The sequence below is a fragment of the Copidosoma floridanum genome, unplaced genomic scaffold, assembly GCF_036245765.1.
Source record: "Copidosoma floridanum isolate Cflo_tuat_1 unplaced genomic scaffold, Cflo_Japanese_pri ptg000030l, whole genome shotgun sequence".
Taxonomy (NCBI): domain Eukaryota; kingdom Metazoa; phylum Arthropoda; class Insecta; order Hymenoptera; family Encyrtidae; genus Copidosoma; species Copidosoma floridanum.
Window position 1 is genome coordinate 11,781,283 of NW_028321907.1, and position 26,211 is coordinate 11,807,493.

Consider the following 26,211-nt stretch of genomic DNA (forward strand, 5'->3'; position numbering starts at 1 on the left):
GCGTGAGAAAAATAACCCTGGAAGCCGTCCAACGCACCAGGACGCGTCAGCCAAAAAATATATTCCCTTGTTTTAAGGTGTATCTATACGTAATATTCGCACGGCCGCAAACTTTTATTTTACTGGTATACAGAGCAGCACTTTTGGGCTACTTCATTGTTAAGGTGCTAATTGAATGATGACAATTCATCCCTCTTTGAGGCGATTGAATGGTAATTTTAATACACGTCGTTTCGCATCCATAGTCAGCGGCTCGTAAAAGACTACTCTCTTGATGACGTGAAATTGCCGCTTCGGAAAGAATGTTTCATTAATCTCAGCGAGGGGGAGCACCATTTGCATAAATTAAACTTTCATGCGTACGTGTGTGTGTGTGTGTGAGTTTGAAACACGTCATAATTCAACGACGGGGAATCTAGTTTCGGTCTTCCAAAGTGTTGCATTATTCATCGAGAGCTTTTTGCTATATATTTGTTTCTTCGATGTCTCCATTATTTAACGCTATACATGCAGATGCAAGCTTTGTGGCATAACTATAACGGAGACGAACAAAACTAATTTTAGGTGTTGGTTGTTGTTTTTGTGAAGGATTAACATATATTGCATAAAAAGTCTCTATACGACGGAGCAACAGTATCGGGATAGCACAGTAATTTTTATAATTTTTTTTTCTCTCATCAATCAAATAAAATTGTTGCAAAATACGAGGTGTCTTCGTATACTTGCTTTTGTCAAATGAATTGAAAAAAAAAATATCTAAAATCTTTACTCGTCTATCAATCACTTAGCGGTACCAATACTACAACAGTGGCGTCTAGAAGAATTTTGATCTCTCTTTACGCCAAACGAGTTAGAAAAACGTACATTCCATAACAAGATTTCACACTCTCACGCAGATCAGCCTAATAAGAAACGCATGATTTTTCTAATTTGTAAATGGCGTTTCTTATAATTTTTTAACAAAAAAAAAAAAAAAAAAAAAAAAAAAAAAAAAAAAAAAAAAAAAAAAAAGTTGAAGCTCCTATACCTTCGCAACATTCATGGAGGATAAAATAAAAAAGAGAGTCCATCCGACGCGATCCGCAACAACATAACGGGGAACGACGAGAGCCGAGAATTTCGCTGTGCGCAATAACAATGTAGGTATACATCCAGCGCAAGAAACCTTTGCCATCATCGCCGCAATGCAATGGTGTTGAATTCGCTCGTGCGTGCAGGCCTCCTCCGCGTATAGCGGCGACGTCACGACTCGCCATTTATACGTACCCATGCATACCTATAGGTATATATTATATACTCGTACTCGTGTACCAAGAATAAAAGTCGCGGAGAGAGAAATATGCGCTTAGATATACATATACTTACTTATACCACGTATACATAAGTATACACGAAAGAAGAAACAAAGGGGGGTGGGGGGAAATAAGCTGTGGCAAGAGGGGGGCGATATAAATCTTTAGCTGCTCCTTACGGTATGTAGGTTGTTGTTGCTATATACGTATATATTATTGTACCACGGCAAAGTAAGTACAAAGAAATGTGCAAATGAGCCCGGGCATATCAGGACAGAGATGCGCGATTGTAGGTATATATGTATATTATATACACAATGGGAGAGAAGGTAAGGGTCGAGGGTAATTTGGCGTCGTGGTGGTGGTACAGGGGGAGCGAAAAATCTCGGGGAGGATTCCACGGAATGTTAATTCATCGCCGAGTGGGAAGAGTTATTGGGTTGGGGTCTAACGAAGCGGGGGAGATTGGATGTAAAAGTGTCACCCAGGTTTTACTTATAAGTTTTTTTTAAGAGAGGAAAAAAAAAGTATACCTACGTATCTTTATACACGATGATATAACTCATGTACATGTGTATAGCATGCAACAATTGAGTTTTTTTTTTCTTTTTTTTTCACGTGATGATCGAAGAAAAACATTTCCGTTCTGCGAACTCTGATTGCCGATTGTGCAGCTCATACAGTTGCCTAGTCGTGCACCGGTACACATCACAACGGGCTATACAGTCAGGCGTTTACGTAATTTTCCGAAGGCAGTCTTTAGATTTTTTTAACGGGCTCTCTATACTCAATGACATACGTGAACAAGAAATGGAGTCGCGTAACGGCGTATTAATATACACGCTCATCGATAGATCGCGGTATATAATATATAATCATTACGTAATATCGGTAAGACGTGCGGGTATAGGTAGATTATATATATATGTAACAAACAACCTGTTATTTAAGTACATCGCGTCGTATGTATAAAAAGGGCGAATCTTAAACATGCACTTGACCAAAATTAAGGAAATTCTTAAGCTCTGAACAAGCACACAGTCATTAACGCGATCACACGTTTATTTATAATATATATATACATCAGCCACGAATGTACATTATAATAAATTTTACAGGCTGCAAGAATCTTAGCAGAGATAAAAGTTAAAAAGGAGTATACGTGATGTTCCAACGACTGTAAGTACCAAGAGAGAGAGAGAGAGAACGTTTAATCAACATTAGTCGCTAGGAAAGCCGTCACCCCCGTTGCATGCGTCTTAGCAGCAAAGGTGCATTCACCCACCCACTATCAGCGACCACTATTTTGAATTAAATAATAGCACTTACGTTTATACCTATAGCTCGCCGCCACCTGCATCGAGAGAGAGAGATATATATATATATATAGATAGATGCCGGACCGAAGGAAAGGAAGGGTTGTTGGCTGTGTCTTGTATACAGAGCGCGTCGAGGAAAATAATCCTATATACGTGCATCCGCGAAGCTGTACCTACGCTTGGATGCACAAGTGTATATACATACACATAAAAGGACATCACCCGGTGGAATAAAAGCGACGATAAAAGGCGCTGCTCTTTCGCTAAGAGATACTTATATGGGGAAACGAGAGAAATAAAAAATAAAAAGGATCAAGGGGAAGAGGGGGACGAGGGTCCTTAAGCGCGCGCTCGCGTGTATGTATGTATGTATATACGTGTAGCTTTATAAGCTTGGCCTGGAATGGCACGCGAGGACTTAAACCTGTACACCTACTAGATCGCGCAGGAGGCAGGAGATTGGTTGGTTGGTATATATGTATACAGGTACGTGTGTGTAGCCGACCTGAGCGAATGTCGGTATACCTATATTATCCCATCTTTCACTCTTTCTCCTCCTGTGTGTGTATATGTATAATAACTTGGTTATTTGCTGCTGCTGAGGTGCACTGCACAGCATAAAGTGTGTGTATGTGTGGGGGGGGGGACTTTAATAAGTGCAGTGTATGTGCTCCTGTGGCTTCTTTTTTTGCGACCTCCTGCTGTTACTGCTGCTGTGAAGTTGTTGCTATGTATCTATACTTATGGTTTATCTCTAAGTACATCGTATATACTTATACCTACCCAACTGTGTTTCTTAATGTTACCTCGTGGTGTGTGTGTGTAGGCGAAAGGCAGTTGAATTTTTTTTCAACGATAAGGTCGCGCGTTGAAAGTATTTTGGGTTTGGGTGTGAACGCGTGGCGTGTAGGTGCGGCTTTGAAAGGAGAATGGTGAAAATTTGTTTGAACGAAATTCAATTGATTTTCAAGAATTTTCGTTAGCAATTATTTCGGTGTTCAAATGCTTGGACGCTTTTGTGCTGGGAAAAACTTAAAGAATAAATTGCAACGCAAAGCACAAGTACCCAACGAAATTTGGTGCAAAGTTAAATTATTCGCGGTATAATTGTATTATACCTACATCCGATTCATTGTATCTCCCTTATTCATTTGAATGCATGAGGGACCAACCGTCTGAGTGAGACCCTGCAAGCCCAACGTAAGTGTATACGCCATAATTCATTCGTACGCGCTTGAAAGTCGGGGCCCTCGGTGAAACTTGAAAACCCACGAAGGAATCAATTAAAACTTTTAACTGGATCCCACCGCGAATTGTACTGTTAAATTTCATCGTGTGCGAAACACTCACATACCGCCTCTTTTTTTTTAACTCCAGATCCCAAACTTTGCGTCCGCTACTGCTTACGTATTAGTATAATGTTCCTTCCTTCCTTCCGTTTCTCAAAGTTAAGGGTTAAAAATAAAGTTTTTTTACTTTTCCTCTTTCCTTTTACTTTTTTGCGCGAACGCTAAAGAAATTTTAAACAAAGTTGCGTATGGTTAGGCAAAAAATCTTCCGGCCCCCTTTGGGGTGAATTTTCATTCGCAGGAATAACATGTCTCTGTCAAATAAGAATGTAAATGTTAAAAAAAAAACATGTTCAGCACAGTGTCTGTTCGGAAACCTCAAGATACCGAATTTTCATCTGATTCCACTAAAGTTAAAAAAAAAAAAAATGGTTTGAAAATTACCAGTAGTTAGTAGTAGGTACACGAACAATGAAAAGAACACGTGCATAACATATAATAGACATACGTATACAGATATGTATATTCAAGGATGTGCGCGTGACTCGTGATCTTCTCTGCCGTTCCTTGCCCCTTCTCTTTCACATTATACTTAAACATCTGTACACACGCAGCCGTAAATACATCTCGGTTGTACATCATACGAAGCGATGGAAGTACACCTTTTGTTCTATAATACACGTAGATTTGCACGCACATGGAGCGGCTCTTCAACTTTTTTTCTGGACATGCAAAACTTGTACACATACTGAGAGAAAAATCAAGTTATACTCGAAATGGCCTTTCCATCACGTGTTTCGTTCAAAGTACTTATATTTAATTTATCATATTGACAGTATCAAAAGTATAATCGGCTTGAAAGATTATTTGTTTCAAGAAATTGAGAAAAATAACTTGTCCATTAGTTACATTATTATAGGTGCGTTCTTATACACAAGTATATTCTTTTATTTTCGTAGTTTCGACTGTAAAAGTTGAATGACTCCTCCATAGCTTATGTGGGGCATTTTTTTCCGTTTTTTTTTTTTTTTTTTTTTGTGTAAAAAAAATGTATGTGGCAGTGGAGAATGCCAAGTGAAGTGTGGATAGACAAAACAAAAATCTGACCAAAGCTTCGTTTATTGGAAAAAAAATTTACTGTTTTGAAACGGCTACACGGAAATGTATTACGAAACGGACCTGTTTAACTTGTTCTCGAATGAATGTAAGGTGGTACTAACCGAAGAGACGTTCCGGCATCCCTGGTTTTCCGGTCGAGCAAATTGACGCGCGCAAATGGAATCGACGAGATGAGTTCTCTGCATCTCCCCATTCTCGGCTTGAAAGATTGCGTTATTTGTGAGACGCACTTTATGTAAGAAGCTTTGGATAACACGTTTATCCCCTGCAAAGATCACGGTTCGGTCAAAGCTCATGTAACTACTTCCTGTTGGCTTCCTGCGATTTTCATTAATATTATTGATTAATTGAAAAAAAAAAAAAAAAAAAAAAAAAAATACCGACAGTCCTTGGGCACAATCATTTTTTATACAATTTCAAATGCTGTGAAATGAAATTTTTTGTCCAAAGATTATCGACATTGTTTTTACAACAAAAAATAACGTAAGTTTATTTTAAAACGTTTGAACAAGTGTTAAAATACTTTAATCATGAAAGCTGTCAGTTTTGTATACTTCAAAATCATGAAGAAAACTGATCAATAAAATCAATTGAATTTCTTGAAATTATATACTTACATCGAGAAAAGAAATTAAGTCTCATGATTTACTATACAAGTTACTGAGCGATCACCATTAGAGTAATGTGCACAGTTGCGAAACAAAACAAAAAATACCAATAAATCACGTCAACGATCACGTACAAGCGACTCCGTGCCCTAATGGAAACGAAAAGAAAACAAAAAGCTCCGGATCAATAACCCTCCCCCGCAAACACGAGCTGAAATCCCCAAAAGCCCACATCGAAGCTTTCAGGGTAAAGCCCTGAAATAATCACTCGGGGAATAAAAAAAAAACGAAACGCCCCTCTGCAGGCGTCTTATCCGTGTATCTCTCGCACTCGGGAGATGAGGCGCGAGCGATGAGAGCTCGGCTCACTCTCCTCGATGCTGACCCTATTTTTTTCGCTATCGGCTTCATTAAATCGAGAAAGAAGCAAGTATAGGAAAAATCGAGGGAAGGGCACTGAAGGATATTCGTGCATTAGTGTGTATCGAGGCTTTTTTTACTCGCAAGAGAGAGAGAGAGAGAGGAGAGATCCGACAGATTGACGTCTCGACAGCCCATTCGTAAGATAGAGCACGTGTCAGCTCCTTTTTTGTCTCGAGAGTAATCGGCGCTCGTCAAAAGGGACGTAAAAGCTCTTCTCATTTTATTTTTACTCTGTGTAATGAGAGACAAAGCTACGGATGGAGATGATAACAATTTTTTTTTTCATGGTCTGATGACGCTTTGTGTAAAACAAAGAAAAATCGATGTGTAAAATGAGGAAGGCAACGCCGAGTTGTTCCGTTTACTATTCTTCGTTCGTTACACAAACAATGTCGTACTTGTAGTGCTTGGAAGGTGCTCGACGTGATAGGCTTACAATTTAAGAGAAATCGTTACTGCTTGGAAAAGTAAGGATGAGATGTATCAAGATGATTTTATGAGAAATTTCACATCATCCAACACCTAACTATTCACTATTCTACATTCTATAAATATTAATTTTAAAAGGTATCTTCTCTATGGTTCAACACTGCACGTTTTCTAATTGCCATTGTACCGGATGAAAATCTTAAACATAATCGCATGAAAGTATATAATTAAATACATTACACGCACATGTTGTTCGTTCAATGAATTAATGGAAAGTAAGAGATGAACTTTCAATAGTTGTTCATATGTTCTGAAGTATAATTATATATTTAATCGTTGAAATATTACAAGATAATGTTATGTACTCGTAGTCGACAAAATTTGCAATTTAATTCAACAACATGACGTTAATATAATACTTGCATATATTATAATATTGTAAACTGTAAATTAAACTGAGGAAGTACTTTTACTTTAAATTAGCTAGTTTCAAAGTTAATGATTTCATCTTTACAACTACTGTACAAGAATTCTGTATAAAAAAAAGTGTATATATATCATAAAGCCCTGATTATTATATAAAGTGATTAGGAGTTGTTCAAAAGTTGTTTTTACTATTTCAATAGATGTTTCTAAGAGTATGTAAATAAAAATAATCAAGAAATTTATGGAGAAAAATTTTGAAAAAATAATTTGAATAACGGAGTCGGATACAAGGAAACAGGAAGTGTTTAGTAAGAACGAGCGGAAATATGAGAATTTAAAAACAGAAAGAGGGGCATAAAAGAAAAATTTTGAAACATATATGGACACTTTCAACGAGTACATCGAACCTCGACAGTTATACGTATAGACAATGAATTTCAAGCCCTTGCTCTCCAGTAATCAGTGCACCTTGTAAAGCATCAAATCAAGGACACAATAAAAAATCATGACGATTCGTAACGATGTTTCATTCTCGTTCATAAGTTTTAATTAGTGTATCCTGTATCGGGAAAGCCACACCAGTAGGTACACGTATCGTTTGTAATAAAGCAGTGAATGAAAAGCGTATGAAAAAAAAAAAAAAAAAAAAGAAAAAAAAAACGCATGCACATCAACACCTGTACGTAAGAGCGTAATTGAACAAAAGAGCCTCTCTCGACTCTCGACTCCCTCAAGCGTACCTACCCACACAAAGCACACAACGCGTATAAATTTATGTATGCACAGGAGTGACAAATGAATCTCTGTATGTTTGCACCCACACATCAAACAATCACCCATAGTGTAAACTTGTTGAGACCCAAGCTGCAGCCCTGATGCAGTTTCTCTCACCGGTGTGCTCCTCCTCCTCTGCGCCCGCGGAACACGAAAGTCAAGCGGAAAAGCATCCAAACCATGCGTGTTAAGCCAAACCGCTAAGTTTGGGCTTCTGGAAAGCCAACCGAGAGAGTAGGCATCCAATTAAGAGCATCCCTTGGTTCGCGCTCTTCCCTGCAGCTCCGCGGGATTCGTGTACAAAGCAAAGACTAGTTTAACTCTTTGGCGTCTCGGTCGGAAAATATTTCCAAAGAAAAACCAGGGTACCCACGGAGAGGAGAGAAAAGGCCATTGTGTGTTCGCCGGAGCAGGTGATCTATTCACGCTCGTGTGGGCTGTAATTACACACCAGCATAGGAGTGCACGCGGTATAATCATCATTACCGCGGGTGTATAATGCTACATATGAGTAGTGCTCGTTCAGGTGCTTTAAAATGATCAGGTGCTTTTAAAGTGGGAATTTTGACGTGTACATAAGTATACTTATCGCCGAGAACAATAAAATTTGACTGATTTTTTTTTCGGGTTTTTTTTTTTTTTTCATGGCCCAACAGGTATGTGTACCTTGGAGAAATTTGATGGTTTGGGAATTTGTTTTTTTTATTCTTTACGAATGGAATGTGGGACGTCACGCGCATTGTTGTTGCGAACCAAGTGTGTCGAAAATTGTTATTGAAACGAATGGAAAATTTCGTATGTGGTTTCACTTTTAATATGAATAAAGATATTATTTGGTATGACGAAACGGTTCGTTGCGCGTCTATACATGTACGGGAAGCGAAAGTGAAGGATGTCTCAAATTGTATTGGTATATACGTATGTATACAAATTACATTGTCATGATAATCATGCGGTATTCAAACTTTCATTATTCGCTCCTGTGAAGCGTGAACCAAATGCTGTATTGTATTTTTGTGTAACATTCCATGCCTTTATTTTACAATACGTATATATATATATATATATATATATATATATATTTATTTATGTGCTGGGGATGTGAAGCTTTTTTTTACTACGTCATAAAGTTGATTTATCAAGAATAGGTTCGCGTATTTCCACTAATTTATTTATGGTCATTCATCTACCTCCACATGCTGTCCAGTTTGAAGGATAGTCTTTACGGGGATACGCAATTCTCAATTTAAAAAAAAAAAAAAACAATACATAACCACGGACTGAGTCCTTGAGATGGAATTTTCAAGGATTCAATAAATTGCTCCATAAATTATGTGAGAAAACTTTGAGAAATCATTTATATGTAATACCTCGCAAAAAAAACTATTATAACTCTACATAAGTGAAGTACCAATGGGTAATTAACCAATACATATTTTCTTCATACTTTCATTCAATTAATTTACAAGGTATTTTTTTAGCTGACAATTATCAACAAACTTATTTTGTCTGTGATAAGTTTTAACAATTCAGTTTTGCGTGAAACGTTTTGATAACATGTGACAAAATTGTTTGGTCGTAGCAAATTTTTCGATATAGACGCATAAAAAAAAAAAAAAAACAAAAAAAACTCCCAAAGAATCACAAAAACCATCGCATCCACTCTATATTATGACTTGTGAACTTTGTGCAAGCAAGAGCATAAGAAAAGCGTAGGCATACCGATCAATTTCGCCACTTGGACTCAACTTGATGGCAAAAAATACCGAAGCCAAGTAAAACGAAAAAGAACTCTCTTAGAGACACACATGCATTTTCTTCTTCTCGTCTATTTCTCCGGCTTTTTCCACGTACAGCTGCACATATATATGCGTGAATGCGGGTGCGAATGTGGGGGGTGCAAAAGTACGAAATGCCAACGCAATCGTGATGGGGAGGCGTAGTGGTGTGCAGAGATAAACTTTGTTGTACACGAGCCCTCTCGTACACGCGTCGTCGCGCGGAAAATACGTGCCGGATATTTTTCTCTCTCTTTATGTTCCTCGTCGTCTTTGGCGCGAAAAATTCTTGCGCGCAATCTTTTTTCCGATAACTGCAAACTACATATACGTTTGTGTAGCTTGAGCTTTATTTTTTCATCACTTTTTTCGTTTGTTAAAAAAAAAAAGTTGTAGCTACTTTTGTTCGAGCTTACGATGAATCGAAACGTGAAAGAATGAAATATCTTTGATATAAATTGCAAATAAAAAATAAAATATGATACAAAGATTATTACTATAATTTTTTTTACCGTTGAATGCAATGGAAACAAATGTTGTTTATTGTACCTTCGTTAGAAATTTCTTGGTTCTTTTTTCTTGGTTCTTTTTCTATTTCTTAGAAACTCCTTTGGTATATTATCATATGGTGTGTTAAAATTTGTATGAATTATTTGAAATAATTATGGTTCATACCACCACCACTATACCAATATTGGTATTTGAAACACGTCTCCGAGCTTGAAAATCTCCAATGTATCGCGTATACAGCGTGTCGTATTGTAAGTATACTAATACGTGTACGTGAGCGCAACACGCGAGTTGTTGAAAAGGATATTTCAATGGTCGAACGACAGATTGTTATTTCTTTTTTCGCCTCGTGTGTTTTTCCTTAACTTTTGGAATGTAGAAACAGCAGCAGCAGCGGAATCCGCGCGCGCGAGAGCTCGTGTTCATTGCATTGTTTGGTGATGGTGTGACATAATATAACGTTTCATGGAAAAGTATACGAGCGCGTCAGTGTGTGCCTCGTACGTTAGAATATATATGTGTTGTTTTCTTTTTGTGTCTCATTGTTGAGGAAATAAACATATGTGGGCAACGTGTGGATGTGTGACGTAACGAAGATTTTTTTTTTTTTTTAACACGTGCGTCGTATTTAGTTGTTGGAAAAAAAACTCAACCGATCCAACACCATGTACTAATCGAGCAATCTCTTTTCTTGAAATGTTGCAGGCGATCGACAGCCGAAAACCTCGTGACACCCCCCACGTATATATATAATATATATCCGTAGCAGCCGAGCAGTATAGCCGGTCAGTCCGATCGGTCTTGATGCCGAGATGAAATCGATGCAAGGGCATCACCACCACCACCACCACCAGCAGCCGAGCTCAATGGACTCGAGCGACTCAGGGACGACGACTGGCTCGAGCGAGTACGCGTACCGGCCCCTGACGACGAAGCACCGGCGCGCCGGTAGCACGGGGACGACGGGCGACGAGGAGTACACCACCGACGAGGACGAGCTGTACGGCGACGAGGCCGATTGCGCGGTCAGCGCGCCCCACCCGATTTTAAAGAACGATCTCGCACGCGCTGCTACCGATCTCTTTGGCTACGACAAGAGGGACGGGGATCTCGACGAGCCCACCAGTCTCTTTGACGACGACGACATTGGCTTCTGTCGTCGCGAGAGGTGAGGGCTATTTCTCTCCCTCTCTCTTCATTACTCTCCCTATATTTTTTTTTTTTTTTTTTTTTTCCCACATATTTACCATCGCTTTGATGTTTACGGGATAATCATGACTCACATGAACATTGTCACCGTTAATGACAACGTGAATGAAATTTACATACATTAATACCCATCAAACAACAATTATATTCGTTATCCCTTCAGTATGTGCATTTTTCTGATAGTACAACATAAAAATAAAACTAAGAAACAAAAGAAAAAAAAAAAAAAAAAAAAAAAAAAAAAAAAAAAAAATTATTCGACCGTAAACGTTGGCATTGGAAATGATTGAAAAAATTGTTTTGCATTCAAGAAGCTTCCAATGGATGTTTAAAAAAAGATTCAAGCTTGCTGTTTATAATAGAAAAAAACAAAAACAAAAGAAAGGAATAAAATTAAACCAACGACAACAACGATATAACCATCACCCGTTAGACACTTTCGGTTTCGTTGTACTTTGTGCCTGTCGCGTGTGATTACGAAGGTGTACATCATAATATATAACACCCACACATACATATAGATATTACTACGTATAGTCGTCCTACGTCATTAGGCTGCACACCACTCGACTCCCAACTCAATTTGAATGCGACCTAGTTAATTGAGGGAGTCGCTGCCTGCACCGCGAGCTCTGAAATTAACCAATTTATATACAAAACGAGAAAAATTTCAATTCCGAGTGACGATTGGCGACAATTAACGCTCTCTACTCCTGTATCTCGAAGGTGCACGCGCGCCGTACCCCTATAGTATGGAAATACATTACCAGCACGAGCAAGATTATTATTATCATTATGATACTCCCTCGAGTGCCACAGCGGAGGGAATTTTGGAAGCCGCGGAAATTAATTGGACTGGATTGTACCAGCGTATGTGGATGATACTTTGTACCGGGTGGTCGATTAGCCGTACACACAATATAACTTCTTACGCACGGGATGTGGGATGGAAAACATTTTTCTTCCTCTTGTTTTAATTAAATTTACAAACGAATGAACAAAAACAAAAAAAACTTGCAGCTCCATAAACAAGCCGATCAGCATATTCGCGTACAGCAGCATCGGCAGCGACAGCGGTTCCCGCGTGCCACCTCGCAACGCGTTGTCCCGGCGCCGGTCGGACACCAGCGGTGCCAAAACAGCCGCGTCGGTGAAATCGACGGCTCTCGACTGCCAAAGGAAGCCAGGGTTGAAAAACTCGGGTCTGGACCGACGGGCGAGCCTGGCCGAGGACAAATCGTCGATTGGCCGCTGCAACGGGGAAATCTGCTCGTCCCCTGCCGGCCTTGGTAGCGAAAAGGTGCCGGACTGCTCTGCCCATGACGATGCCACTGCAGCAAAGGTGAGTGGGTTTTTCTTTTCCTTCGGGATCCGCGGACGTAGATAGATTGTTTTTCATACAAATAATCACGTGACAGCTAAGGCTGAACAACGCAATGTAAACCAAAGAATCGAGTTGCATCTCCAAGTTTTGATGACACATCATGCCAAAATGATTAAAGGACTCTTTGAATGAGTCATTGAATGATTTTACAAGGCTTTTCGATTACTCCAGAAACCCTTATGAACATTTTTTGATTGCTTTCGAGGATGCGTGCAGTTCCTAACTGTAGAGGATCGATTAGCTCCCTCCTAAAACTGCAATGTGTCACCTGGAATCTCGCGAGCTAAACCGGTATGTTATTTCCTTGCTCGTTCCAACTCCCACACTTTTGACAAATCATCGACGCTGAAAATGTACTCATTTCCCATGTGGGATCGCAAAAGAGTCGCCAAAGCTCTTTAAGCCCCGGGTTACAACCCCCTCGTGATTTGCAACGCGCGGTATGGAGTAGAAGACGTGTGCGTGTAATACCTACAGCTAACGATTTTCCGAGCACTAAAAATTAGGTCCAAGCCTGTGTTTAATACGTATGGGAGATTGATTTAGATGCGGGGGATCTTCTGTGCTCCATATTTTGTTTTCTTCTTTTCCTGAGGACATCATTTTACGAGCACATGGTAGGAAAATGTTACAGATACATGTTAAAAGTTTTGTTTTCATTGTACTTACGAAGCGTGACCTACGTGCCGTTTCACGTTCGGCATTTGTGGTTGTTGAGAGTATGTCAAAGCTGGTTATGTTTTAGTTTCCAACTCCACTGCCAATAACATATATGACACAAGTATAAAGGTATCCGATTAAAACCGCAGCTGAATTAACTATAAAATCCCAATACTAGCTCTGATGGAGCGAATTTTACACTCCTGTAAAATCAATGCCGATTATCGATTACAAATTACCGATCCCTCCTAGGTGGGACTGTTCTATGGTTCTCTGTCACGTAAATACATGAAAACTGTCTATTTAATGAAAAAAGTTACTCATACGATTGACATTGTGTGTGAAATGTGACCGATTTCAGACGGAAACTCAACAGTCCAGCGAGACGGAATCGGCAAGGAGCGCCAACAAGTCGGACGACGAGTCGAAAATCGATGACGACAAGGACGACAGCCCGCCCTCGCCGTCGACGCTACAGTGGGGCCGAGCTGTCGCTGAAGTCAAGGAGCAGGCGGTGGCCAAGCTCCAGGAGGAGCTCCGTCGCGCCCACGAGGAGCTCAAGCTCAAGGACGAGGAGGTGGCTCGGCTGTCGCGGATCCGGCAGGACGTCGAGGCCGAGCTCGAGGAACTCACTGCCAGTCTGTTTCAGGTATACTATACCTACTTGCAGTGTTGACTTTTCCATGCCGCTCACTTTTCGTTATTGGGCGATAAAAAACAAACAAAAATTTCCTCACACGCGACAGGAGGCACACAACATGGTGCGCGAGGCGAACCAGCGACAAGCCACGGCGGAGCGCCTCCTGGAGGAGAGCCGCATGAAGGCCGAGGTTTTGGCGGCCGAGGTGTTGGCCCTTAAAACCCTCGTGCTCACGTCAACGCCAGCGAGACCGAATCCCCACCTTCATCCACAGATCGCTTGCAACGGAGGAGGAGGTGGCTTGGAGGACAACCACAACCATCACACCCAGTCGAGTGGGATATTCGCCAAGAAGCACCGGCGCTCGCCCTCGCACTTCAATCTCAAGTACGGGAGGGAGAACTCGCCGCCCGACTCGCCCCAGAAGGAGAACAGGCCGTCGCTGCCCTACGAGCAGAACTCCAGAGACGCCTACGAGAGGGACCTGGATCGGGACAGGGAGAGGGACGGCGACAGGGACAAGAAGAGGGAGAGGTGAGCTAAAATTATATACGTGCACCTTGTAGCAATCGCAGGCTCGGGCTGAAGGAAAACCTTTGGCTGACGTTTGTTTGCTTGTTGAATGTGTACAGGGAGCGCGACAAAGACAGCAAGGATCTCGGTCTGGAGGTCGACCCGCGGGTGCACAGCGAGTTCATCAGGTGGAAGGTCAGTCCGTGCGTCGACAGGAGCGACCCCTTTGTCGCGAGGATTTTTCGGGAGGACATTGACTTGTGCCTCGACTTTCCGAATGCCGAGCTCGGCGCCAAGGTCCGACAGGCTGTGCTCGACGGCATCATCTTCGTCGAGGCTGTCAGCGACAAGGCCAAGCTTGGCTTTCCCAAGTGAGTTTTTTGGCATGTGATTTATTGATTTCGACCCCTTTAAACGTGATTCATTGGTTTTATTTTATTTTTTTATTTTTTTTTGTAGAAAATGCGCCTTATTGGAGGCACCAAGACAGTGTCACTACAGGATGAGGATGGGAGACCAGGAAAACCAGTGGCACAGCATATCACACATATGTCGGAATAGAGTGAGTACAATAAAATTATACATTCATGCGTATTGTATACAGGTCACAATTTAACTTTGAACCAACTCATACTTATGTTACGTTTCGATTAGATAACAGCGGTTTGCGATTTTCTCAACTATCTCCGATACATCGAACGCGGCCTTGTTAAAAGTTCGGGTAAGTTGTCTGGCAAATTTTTAAAATAAAATCACAAGTTTTCAATAGCAAAGATAAATACAATGTATACCTATTTCATTCTCCAACAATTGTTCCACCCGAGCCGATATCGTTTGCAAGTTTTCAAGGTGAAAGATTTTCGATTAATTCGAACCTCTTCGTTCTTTGATTGCAGTGCACGATGTGTATTGGGAAATCACGCGGCTGCGAAAGGAAATGGTGCTCGCTCGACTAGGCCTGGCTTGACCGACTTACTTTTAAGAGCTATATACTATTATACCATAATATAATCACTATACAACGCAGGCGAGAGAAGGGACAGAGAAATTTACTGTACTATCGCCGTAAATGCTGTATGACTTTGGTACGGTATAAAGGAAAATACAAGTATATCCTATGTAAGGAAGAAGAAAACGAGAAAATAGTATACGTTTTTATGAAAATTTTAAAAGTAAAAAGGTGCAGGTGCATTTCGTAAGGATATGAAGGCCTCGAGGTGCACGTAAATGTCTATACGATAGCGATAAAATGCATGCAGTTCAACTGTATTTGATAAAAACAAAAAAGTGTGTCAAATTATACAAAGAATGCCAAACAAGTTTTTTTTTCTTTTTCAAGTGTTAATCAGGATCGGATGCGATGCTGGTGTACAACTCGTCACAAGTTCCAGACTTCCAACTATAGTTTAATAACTACTATCACGTATACATATGATAAATATATTATATATAAAATAGTTAACGTCCGAGACGTCGCCGATATCTCTTGTTGATATTATGTCAAGAGCGTTTAGAGTCTTTTTATACGTAAACTTATAACGAAATAACTATACGACGTGATCATAAGTTTTTGTTAGATAATCGTGTCTTTTTTCGATTTCTACTAAAAAAATTATATATATAAAAATATACGTATACATATATTTTTGTCTCGATGGGAGAGAATCTCAAATTCAATTTTTGTTGATTATTTTAAAAAAATGTGTATCGATAGTATGATGTTTTTAAAGATTTTTAAAAAGGTCAAAGTATGAATGCGTGGGTTAGTGCGTGTGTTGGGGTGTGCAAAGTTTTTTTAAATGTGTACTACATTATAAGGCTGTGAGATGAGTTTCTGTACGATAAAAGCGTAACGAAAATCGCGAGTGGAATATAATGAGCGATGTATTTATCACATGTTCTCTTCTGATTCTTTTGTACAATGGTATTTTCTTTAGATCAAAAACTTCATGTATATACATATATAAATGTGGATAAATTGTGTAACAAAGAACGATGTAAATCAAACGATTTGATGGAGATTTTTTTATAAATACATTATATTTTCTGAAATATGTGTGTCAAAGTCAATTTAGACTTAACTTTTTTTAAATGTTTATTTGATCGAGTACTTGTGTGTTTTTAATAAATACCTACTGATGACGCGTGGAAGATTTTAGTGCATAAATCAAATAAAGTTTTATGAATCAATTGAGTGATATCTATAATGCACAGAAATTTGGAAATCAAATCAGTTGTTACTATATTGATTAGAATGATTAGTTTTTCGTTAAAATTGAGATTTATACGTATTTGAAGAATCCCTGTTTAAACTAATACGAAAATTCACTTATTATTTTGAATTTTGACGAACCAAGATAAATTCGTATTAATTCGTGTACATACACAGTAAAAGGTATAGTCACATTACGAATTACGAAGCTCCGTTGTTGCGAGCGTCATAATAAATGTTACAGTAATTGTGTAGTTGATTATTTAAATTGTAAAATCATATGAGGCCAAATGGACCACTTTGACATATTTCTACGTGATAAAAGTAAAAATTTTAAACAACAAATATCTCTCCGATTTGTTCAAAGAGAGAGTACTGTTTACGAAACGTAGATATGTAATCCTAGTGATATTATACTTATCAGAATTTTTAACTGAAAAAAAATAAGAGTATAAAAATTGTAATGATATACCCTACCTGTATAAGTTACACGTGCAATGAGTTTTAAGTAGGTAGATAATTATTTCATTATAGTTGGTAAATTATCATTTATATGAAAACGAATATCAATCATTCGAATACTGTACTGAGATTCAAATTGTTATACTAGTTCGATAATCAAAGTATGCTCCATTAAAATAAATGTTAATCGGTTCGAAAAAAGACCGATTTATTACAAAAATATGTTTTATTATACCCTTTTTTATCCACTCCTCCGTTAAATAACACATCACGTCTATGAGAGAATCTGTGCATGCAATATGGATATCAAAATGTCAATAACTTAATTGTTTATTTTTCGAATTTGGTCAAACATCTTTAACACTTGAATTAAGTAGCATACCTTTCGAGAGATCGAGTTACTCTCCTTTACCTTCGAGCGATACGCATCTCCGAAGGGGTCGCCGGTCGCACTCTATATAAAAAAAGAGGCCCTAACCTAAAAATCTTCGGTGCAATTATTGCATAAGACTCGTAGACGAGGAGGACAGCTACAGTGTACACACACACGACGACGATGATGACGGTGGCTGGACGTTTGAGCGCGTGTATTAGCTAGTGTTTTGGGTCCATGGGTGTCCCCCATCTGCGGAATAATAAATATTAAAACGATGCTGTGCCACGGTCGTCTCGTTGGACAGCTGTCCAGGATAACGAGACACGCCTGCACGAGTTTTCCCGATTCTCTGAAACGCGTTGGTGAGTCTTGGTTTTGACCTTCATACCGGCTAAGGGGATATACTTACTTTTATGCACGTTTCTTTTTTTTATTGTCTCTGGAAAGGATGTTTTTGAGCAACGGTAATTTATCATCATCTGTTGGCTCTCAAAAGCTAAAGAAATTTTTGTATTTGGTCATTTTACAAAATTGGTATGACTACAATTCAAAATTTAACCTCAACCTTTTTGGTCTTTTGTATATATTTGAAATATATATATATACTACTAGACTTGAGTATGTCATATTTACTGGCGGTAAATTATTTTTACCTCTAACGAATTGTCTCGTGAATCTTTAATCAGTACTTGAGAAAAAGCTCAGAGCCAAGTACAAAATTTTCAACAATGACTTGATCGTAATGTAATTTGGGCGCAAGGTGAGTGATTAATATTTCTTTTAGGTTTCATCAGCACAAGCACTTTGAAATACAGCTCCAAAAGTAAAAGAGGCAAAACTGGCACAACGCTTAAGGTAGATGAGTGTGTACCCAAAACCAAAATACAAAAAAAAGTTCCTCCTTTGCCACCGCCACCACCACCTCCGCCTCCTATACATTCAACTGCTCCACCTGTGCCACCACCAAATGAACTGAAACCTCCAGAGCGTGCTGTTCCCTTGTGTGAGGATAGAAATTATAATTGTCCTCCGATTGCACAGGAAGAATGCTACAAGCCTGGAGGAGGCTCAGAAGGGAAGGGTCCAGAGTTCGAATATTGGAAACATTTGATTGCTACCCTTCTTTTAGCTGGTGTTTCTGCATACGCGGTAAGACTCTGTTTTTACCCACTGTACAATAATGTTACATTAATTTTTCATGTGTTTTTTTATAGTACTTTGAGTGGTTCAAAAAAGATGACAAGGAAAAAGAGCACACAGGTAAGTTTTAAATTACTTTGCACTAGTTTTCTTACATTTAATCTTATGATCATTTTTAGTCATTGATAAAGACAGGGGGCGTCCGAAATTAGTCCCAGATCCCGAAGAAGCTTCTTCGATACCATCGGAAGTACCGTATTTGTTAATAGGTGGTGGCACAGCAGCGTTTTCCGCTTTTCGTTCCATTAAATCTCGGGATCCCAAAGCTAAGGTAAAATTATTTAAATATTTTGCATTTTATTTTGTCAATAACATAATTATCAAAGTAATCAAACGCTTGTAGGTTTTAATTGTAACGAATGAAGGTGATTTGCCGTACATGAGGCCTCCTTTGTCAAAGGAATTGTGGTACCAAAGTGATGACCTAGCTTCTCAACTGATATTCAGACAATGGAATGGTAAAAAGAGGAGGTAAAATATGACACAGTTCCGGAAAATGCCCAAATGGAAAATTACTAATAGAGATGTAATTTAATTTGTTGTTAGCTTATTTTATGAGCCTCCAGAATTTTTCTTACCAACAGACGAACTGATGAGTTCAGAGAATGGAGGTGTAGCTGTCGCAAGAGGTTGGGAAATCAAAAAGATTGATGCATTCAGCAAAACTGCCTATTTAAAAAATGATCGTCCAATCAAATATGAAAAATGCCTCATTGCTACTGGTAATAATATTTTTCTCTGGGTTAACATTAAATGTGTTAATGTGTTCACTGGCTCAAATGTATAATTTTAGGTTCATCGCCAAATAATTTGCCCATATTTGAGAAAGCAGATCAACGAATCAAAGAAAAAGTGATAGTCTTTAGGACAAAACAAGATTTTGAAGAATTACTCTATAATGTTCACAGTAGTGCAGTTAAGGATATTGTTATTGTTGGTGGTGGCTTTTTGGGCTCGGAGTTGTCCACTTCGCTTGCGCGAAACAGTAAGTCTGACTTTTCATCAGCTTGAATTTATTCACAAAAAGTCTAATGAGAATTGTTAAAAGCCATAAGTTTCTACTTGCAGTGACACCCAAGGGTAAAAAAGTTTATCAAGTTTACAAGGAAAATAGTGTATTAGCACAAGTTTTACCAGAGTATTTAAGCCAGTGGATAACAAAACATTTGGAAGCACAAGGAGTAATTTGTGTTCCCAATGTAGAAGTTCACGACTGTGCATTGAAAAACGACAAACTATCACTTACACTTTCTGATGGACAAGTGGTGAGCTTGTGTATAAAAATTTAAAACTTACCTACAAATACTCATTTTAGTGGATAATTGTCAACTTATTTACTCACAGATGGAGGCTGATCAAGTTGTCGTAGCAATCGGTGTAGAAGCAAACGTTGCCTTAGCTAAAGAATCTAATTTAGAAATTCATCCAGAAAAAAGTGGCTTCTTGGTAAACGCTGAATTAGAAGCAAGGAGTGATTTGTGGGTGGCAGGTGATGCCGCGTGCTTTTACGATGTCAAACTTGGAAGACGAAGAATCGAGCACCATGACCATGCAGTAATTTCTGGAAAACTGGCCGGTGAAAACATGACAGGTGCTCACAAACCGTACTTACATCAGTCGACGCTGTGGTCCGATCTTGGTCCGGAAGTTGGTTTCGAAGCGATTGGTATTATCGATTCGAATCTTGAAACTGTGGGTGTGTTTGCCAAGGATTCTGAGACTGATACACCTAAAGCTGCTGTTAGTGCGTCCAATGAGAATGTTGGAATTTACAGAATGTTTTAAAATTTGTTTTTGCTACTATTTGAATCGTTGAAAAAATTACTTTAATTTTTAGGAAAACATAAACGTAGAGGATTCAAAATCTAAGCCTAAAAGTGAACCAAGTCCTAGTGAAAGTAAATTGGAAGAGAAAAAATCTGAAGCTCCTAAAGATCAGCCTGCTAATGTTGTTTCTGGTGATAAAGAAGCCGAAAATTATGAAAAAGGTGTTATTTTTTACTTGAAAGAAAATAACGTGGTTGGCATTCTTCTATGGAATATCTATGGTGGCATGCCAGTAGCAAGACAGGTAAATAAAATATCGGAATTGGTAATTTTCTGAACACTTCAATATAATAATAATTAAAAATTATGTAATTTAATTTACTTCTAGTTATTCAAAAGAGGCTTAGTATACGATGAAATCAACGAGGCAGCAAAGTTGTTCCAAATTCACGAAGAATACGAGGAATAAAAATTCAGGAGTCTTGGATCGCTGTATTGTATATAATGCAACAAGTATTTTCGATGCGAATTTTTACGTTAACTAGAGGTAACTGTTAACTGTACCGTTTTTAATTTCTTTGTGTTCATTCCGATCTACGCTGCTGAACTCTTAGTTTAAAGAAAAAAATTTCGCGAGGTTCGAACTGTCGATAATTGCATTTACTTAAACAGCTAATATTTTGGTGCCTGCAGGAACAGTAATATAATAATAATAAAATAATTACAATAGCTAAAACCGTGCAAACGAATGAAACTTGCTTTTGTAACGTTTAAAGTAATTTTTCACACTTTTTTTAGTTTCCTACAAATTGTACATTAATATGATTGTATCACCGTAACTTCAGTCCTTTGTACCATAGAATGTACTTCAATAACCACAGTTTATTCGATATTTTTGACGTTCAAAAATATCAATAACGATATCTCTTGTCTTGTCCAACTTATTATTGTAATCATTACTTTTTTTTTATTTATTTAAAAAAAAATAGCTTTATTCACTAGCTAGTAACTAGCTGTACAAAACATAGTTGATTGAATTTATATAAAAGTTTGAGACTTGTTGTTTGAAAATTTTTAGTTTTTTTTTTTGTTTCCGTCAACCATGATCTTTTTTTTTTGTTTCATTTTAATCTGTGAAATCAACGTCAGAGAAGCTGAGCTTGCGCTGAGTTAATGATAGGAGAACTTTGCCTCCGTACCTTTTTCCCAGTCGATCCATTAATCCAATTTGGCTGTGACAGCGATAATCTTCAAGAACCTTTATAATTTGAGTGTAAAAATTAATGAAATTCACCGAGTCAGCACATAATTGGACGAACTATTATTCAAAGATAATGTTACTTCCGTACCATATTTTCCGGCCACATGCTTCCTTTCGTCACATGGCTCACTATGTCACTCTCACAGTGACTCAATAATGAAACGCAATAGTATAATATGTAATCCGGTGAATACAATATGCTTATTGCAAAGTAGTGCACGATTTCGCTCCAAGGAAGAATTCCCATGAAGCATTGCGTCAACAGTCTATCACATATCATCCACCAGTCCATACCACATTCCCACTGAAGAGTAAACGTAAAAATTTACGTTTGTCGATGAAATCAACAAATATTTTTTAAATAATACTCACTTTCAACGCGAATTTCACTGTGGGAAATTCCAGGCTAATTATTGATTCGAGTAAATGTGCAAATAAAAGCCTTGTATAAGATTCCTCTTTGTCATCACCATCCATGACTTTTTCCAATGCTGGCCACATAAACATCACTGATGGAAAATGTAGGATCTGTTTTACAAATGTCTTTGCCCTAAATATATCAAAAAAATTTCCAATTAATCATCATCATTAAAACACACAAACAAACAGGTCTGTGATGAACGAAATGTTCTAAGTCAAAAGTAACGAAAAATATAAACGTTACGACTCTGATGACTAAGTTTTCAACCTGAGACCTAAATTGGCCAATGATGAAATTTGGTTAGCTCGAGTCCTTGCGTGATGACTGTTGAGCTTGCGTTGCATTGATAAATCTTTTTTCAAATATGCAAACTCACGTCAATGTTGGGCTTTGCATCGACAAAAGATTTATTTTAAAAACCTGAGCTCCGGTTGTCAATAAGTTCGATTCGCGGCCAACTGAGGCTTTTTTTCTATCATACACAATAGTAACATTTGCTCACCAACATTCATATATAGTAACCAAAATATACTAACTTGTCGAGGTCACCACTACAGATCAAGAAAACCGTGGCTAAGAACCAGTCGAAGCCTCCATAACGTTCAGGTTTGCTGTAATTGATGAAACAATGGGCTGACTGGATAAAAATTTTCAAATCTCCCTTGGACTTGTCCGTATCTTCCAGTAGTCCATTAATCGAAGCGTAATGCATGACCAGGTCGATTCCGCACTTCTCCTCCGGTAGCCAGTAATCGTCGCTGCACCTCAATTCCTGATCCCACTTGAAGCCCTCGACCCATTCCACCGTAGGAATAGCCTTTTCCATCTGATCCAGTAGATTCAACAACACGTAGCTCTGCAAATTAAATGCATGAGTTTTCCTTGCTCGAATCACGAATTTTACGAATAGATGAAAAGAAAAAAAAAAAAAAAAAAAGAAAAGATAAAACTGTAGACATAGATGAAAACCGGTCCCCAAGTAGAGGAGCCCTACTTGAGTCGGGTACCCATCTAGGAGCCAATGTACATGTAGAAAAAAAATTGCACAACGAACAACAACAGCCTCATCTCCAAAAATACCGCGAGGGAACCAGGTGAGGCTCTGTGGGCTCGCCTGGTGCCAAGGATCCAGCTGTTGTCCCTGATTACGGGGCCGCAGTCGCTCAACCAGACCTCGAGCTCGCTCTCGCTCGACGCGCTTGGTCTGACGTCGCCGTCCAGAGGGTGGGGTGGCGGTAGTTTGGAGAACAGGCGCACCTCCTCCGGCAGTGTCGACGACTCGTTTCGCTTGTGTCGCACGTAGTAGGTGCTCACGATTATCGAGTGGCGCAGCATGCTGCACTCATCGACAACGTAACTCGGCTGGGCCTCGAAACTGAGCTCCTCCTCGGTCGCCTCGACTAGATACTCTTGGAACTGGAGGAGTTTTTGCTGCAAACGTGTACTTTCATTGACCTTTTGGGCTCCAAAAATGACGGAGCTTTTTTTCCCCCAAGTACCTGAAAGTCCAACAGATTGACCAGGAAGAGGTAGACATCCAGGTTCCAGAGCAAGATCTTCAGCACTGACAGGCCGAGGTAGTGGTACGGCGAGTCCGAATCCGCAAAGCGCTGGAAGAGCTCCGGGAGGTTTTTCACGTACTCGTTCTCGTCCTCTGGTTTTTTACCCTCGTCTTTGCTGTCCGTCATCATAAAAGCCAAAAAACCTGCAGCACAGAGAGGAAAAACTAGAGGAGAGAAGCGGGGAAAAAGAATCCCCCCGAATATTTACATGGAGCGTTCAGCGAGAAGAGGGCCAGCACGTGCAGGAAGACCTTGACGTCGTCGCTCTCCCAGGGATCGTAAAACTCCCGCGGGTCCTCGAGCTTCTTGCCCAACTCGGCGAGCAGTGTCGACAGCACGTGGGGTGCCAAGCTGGTTAGCACCTCGGCTCCGCGAGCCAGAAAGCCAGAGTTGGCAACGAAGCCGATGACGTCGTAAGCGCTCCAGGAGGCCCGAACCGGAGCTATTGATCCACGAATCAGTTCCTCGAAGATTAATGGCTCGTTCGAGAGCATCTGGAGGCCCAGAGGTATCGACACCAGGTTCATCATCATCTCTCTGACTGCCCTGGAAAACAATAGAAATCACCAACACTCGCAGTCAAACATACAGGTACAGTCTATTATGTACAATTCAGTTCAAAATTTAATCTATACTTACTTGACCAGGCATTGGGTCTTGATCTCGTTCTCGATGTAGTACCTGTCCAGCTTGCCGTACATGTAGGTCAAGCTGGGATAGAAGCTCTGCCTGACCACATCCTCGGTGACGCGAAAAACCTCGTGCATCCGAAAAATCTTGCCAATCAGCCTGAACAGGTCGGTCACGTGCTCGGCGCTCATCACTGCCACCGGCTGTCTCAGCAAGTTGGCGGCGTAGGCGATCACCGTGACGACCGGATTATTATTACTATTGGAGCTTTGCTTGAGACTACTTTCAGCTATCGACGCGGACGAGGAGACAGCAGCACTACCGGCCCTGCACTCGCTGGCCGTCATCATCATGAAGCTCGGTCCGTCTGGTGTGTCGAGCATGTGGCTCAGAACGTCTAGGGTGTGCGGCCACAGTCTCACCTCTGGCTTCGCGAGCGGGCTCAGAGCCACCTGATAAAACCTGGCGTCGTACAGCACGACGGGCGTACTCAGTAGACCCGAGAGCGCGGCGCGCACCGTCTCGTAGAGCGCGTTGGACGCGTCCGAGAAAGCTAGTCCGTTGAGGCAGCCAAGCAGGGAGGCCAGGAAGTCTGGGGCTGAAAGCTCCTCTTCCGTTCTGGTTTCCGAGAGCAGAGCTCGCCCGGTTGCCGTGGCGCAGAGTTGGCAGAGCAGATTCAAGCAGTGCAAGAAACTGAAAGCTTCGACGGAATCGCCCGAGACGAAAACGCCGGCCGGCTCGTCGGACATGGTGACCGCCACGCCGGCTGGTGGGTTCTCCAAGCCCCTCTTGACACTAGCGACGACGTGCTTAAGCAGACCCGGGGATTTGGTTATTGCCGAGCACAGGACCTTCCGCGTGATCAGCCCGTGCATCCACTTCTTGCTCCAGCTCGCTCGGGGATCTAGCACCGACACTATCTGCAGCGCGCTCAAGGGTCTCTTCGGGTTTGAAGCAGAGCCGGTGCTGACCGTGATCGCCGTGTGAGACGACAGCAACGAGACGAACTGGCTGATCATGTCCTCGGAGAGCTTATCGGTGGTCCTGCTGCCCTTCAGCACCTCCTCGTGGTGATCGGTGATCAGTCGCATCACTCGGAAGAGCTTCACGTGCAGAAAGACCTTGAAGTTGACACCACTGAGTATCGTGGGCAGGGTATCGGACAGCTTCTTCGACCGGTACAAGTCCGCGAAGGCGCTGAGCAGGTTAACGTAGGCGTCCAAGTACCGGGGGCAATTTAGCAGTTTGGCGTGCACGAGGAGACTCGCCTCGAAGACAGACCTACCGCCGTCGATCAGGGCGTCCCTCAGTGCCTTCAGCAGAGCCGGGCCCGAGTTGCTCGCCGCTGCGTTGGCCGGCTCGTTTTTCAGCAGAGCCTCGTAGCCGGCGAGCCTCACGTGGTCCGGCTTGTCGTGGCCGATCTGCTCGACGATTCTGCCGATCTCGTCGGTCCCGTTGCCATCGCCGCTGGCACCTTTCACCGACACCCAATCGTCCTCAGACAGATCGCTCAGTACGTAGGACAGCGAGGTCTGGGGCCGCGAGTTTGCCGCCGAGCTCGAACGAGTTGCCGTCGTCGTCATCGTCGCGCGAGACGCCACCCTTTCGCCGATCTGCTCGACGAAGGAGGTTCTTATGGCGTTCGTGAGCTCCGTCATTTCACGGGAGTTTATGATCTTCTGGGCCACGTCGTACGGGTCTCGCTCGCCGTTCAGGTTCTCGTCTATCGTGCTCGAGAACTCGTCGGTTACGCACTTTTTCATCCACTTTTTGAACTTGGGGGACAGGTGACTCTCCATTTTTGGTTTTATTATTCTGTTTACGCCGATTTGTTTACATTTTATTCGTTCAGTCTGCACTATCTCTAGTCCATGACCAGTGATGCACAGTGTTTTTGCATTCGTTTCTATGGTTACTCTCGATGGGTACAGCTATGGTTTGGTCAAG

At 40.7% G+C, this 26,211-nt stretch overlaps 3 protein-coding genes across 7 annotated transcripts in view; 2 read left to right on the plus strand and 1 right to left on the minus strand.

The window, feature by feature from the left end:
• LOC106636816 (uncharacterized) overlaps positions 1 to 17,229 on the plus strand; it is a 53,790-nt gene extending 36,561 nt beyond the window's left edge. For 2 of the 3 annotated variants that reach the window (XM_089596752.1, XM_089596751.1), the window contains 8 exons: positions 10,673 to 11,135; positions 12,197 to 12,518; positions 13,582 to 13,869; positions 13,967 to 14,394; positions 14,493 to 14,744; positions 14,833 to 14,935; positions 15,028 to 15,094; positions 15,270 to 17,229. In XM_089596752.1, the coding sequence (XP_089452878.1) occupies positions 10,780 to 11,135; positions 12,197 to 12,518; positions 13,582 to 13,869; positions 13,967 to 14,394; positions 14,493 to 14,744; positions 14,833 to 14,935; positions 15,028 to 15,094; positions 15,270 to 15,340 (1,887 nt within the window). In that variant the 5' untranslated portion in view covers positions 10,673 to 10,779 and the 3' untranslated portion in view covers positions 15,341 to 17,229. The remainder of the gene's footprint in view (positions 1 to 10,672; positions 11,136 to 12,196; positions 12,519 to 13,581; positions 13,870 to 13,966; positions 14,395 to 14,492; positions 14,745 to 14,832; positions 14,936 to 15,027; positions 15,095 to 15,269) is intronic. The other variant, XM_089596753.1, reaches the window with a different exon arrangement.
• A 278-nt stretch (positions 17,230 to 17,507) lies between these two features.
• On the plus strand, positions 17,508 to 21,461 carry AIF (Apoptosis inducing factor). 3 transcript variants are annotated; one of them, XM_089597112.1, is made up of 12 exons: positions 17,508 to 17,785; positions 18,208 to 18,278; positions 18,465 to 18,572; positions 18,638 to 18,683; positions 18,743 to 18,894; positions 18,967 to 19,094; positions 19,170 to 19,345; positions 19,417 to 19,608; positions 19,692 to 19,888; positions 19,968 to 20,384; positions 20,461 to 20,694; positions 20,779 to 21,461. In XM_089597112.1, exons 1-12 carry the CDS (start codon positions 17,698 to 17,700, stop codon positions 20,857 to 20,859), a joined length of 1,890 nt encoding a protein of 629 aa, XP_089453238.1. In that variant the 5' UTR covers positions 17,508 to 17,697; the 3' UTR covers positions 20,860 to 21,461. The 3 variants fall into 3 exon arrangements, with proteins under 3 accessions (XP_089453238.1, XP_014204818.2, XP_089453237.1); XM_014349332.2 differs by having other exon boundaries at positions 18,208 to 18,572; XM_089597111.1 differs by having other exon boundaries at positions 18,208 to 18,572; positions 19,968 to 20,363.
• Positions 21,462 to 21,504: 43 nt separating this feature from the next.
• Positions 21,505 to 26,063, minus strand: LOC106636763 (protein broad-minded). The gene is made up of 8 exons (XM_014349263.2): positions 24,274 to 26,063; positions 23,843 to 24,180; positions 23,572 to 23,777; positions 23,153 to 23,503; positions 22,609 to 22,928; positions 22,024 to 22,201; positions 21,740 to 21,955; positions 21,505 to 21,648 (listed from the first exon to the last, which is right to left on the minus strand). Exons 1-8 carry the CDS (start codon positions 26,061 to 26,063, stop codon positions 21,517 to 21,519), a joined length of 3,531 nt encoding a protein of 1,176 aa, XP_014204749.2. The 3' UTR covers positions 21,505 to 21,516.
• Between the last annotated feature and the right edge of the window lie 148 nt (positions 26,064 to 26,211).

Bases quoted from the DNA above. Each gene is read 5' to 3' on its own strand.
- LOC106636763 (XM_014349263.2), bottom strand. From the start codon at position 26,063: ATGGAGAGTCACCTGTCCCCCAAGTTCAAAAAGTGGATGAAAAAGTGC. The intron at 22,202-22,608 runs GTTAGTATATTT...TGATATATTTAG, and splicing joins TGTAGTGGTGACCTCGACAA to GGCAAAGACATTTGTAAAAC. The intron at 21,956-22,023 runs GTGAGTATTATT...TTTACTCTTCAG, and splicing joins CAGTGAAATTCGCGTTGAAA to TGGGAATGTGGTATGGACTG.
- AIF (XM_014349332.2), top strand. From the start codon at position 17,698: ATGCTGTGCCACGGTCGTCTCGTTGGACAGCTGTCCAGGATAACGAGA. The intron at 19,346-19,416 runs GTAATAATATTT...GTATAATTTTAG, and splicing joins AAAATGCCTCATTGCTACTG to GTTCATCGCCAAATAATTTG. The intron at 19,889-19,967 runs GTGAGCTTGTGT...ATTTACTCACAG, and splicing joins CACTTTCTGATGGACAAGTG to ATGGAGGCTGATCAAGTTGT.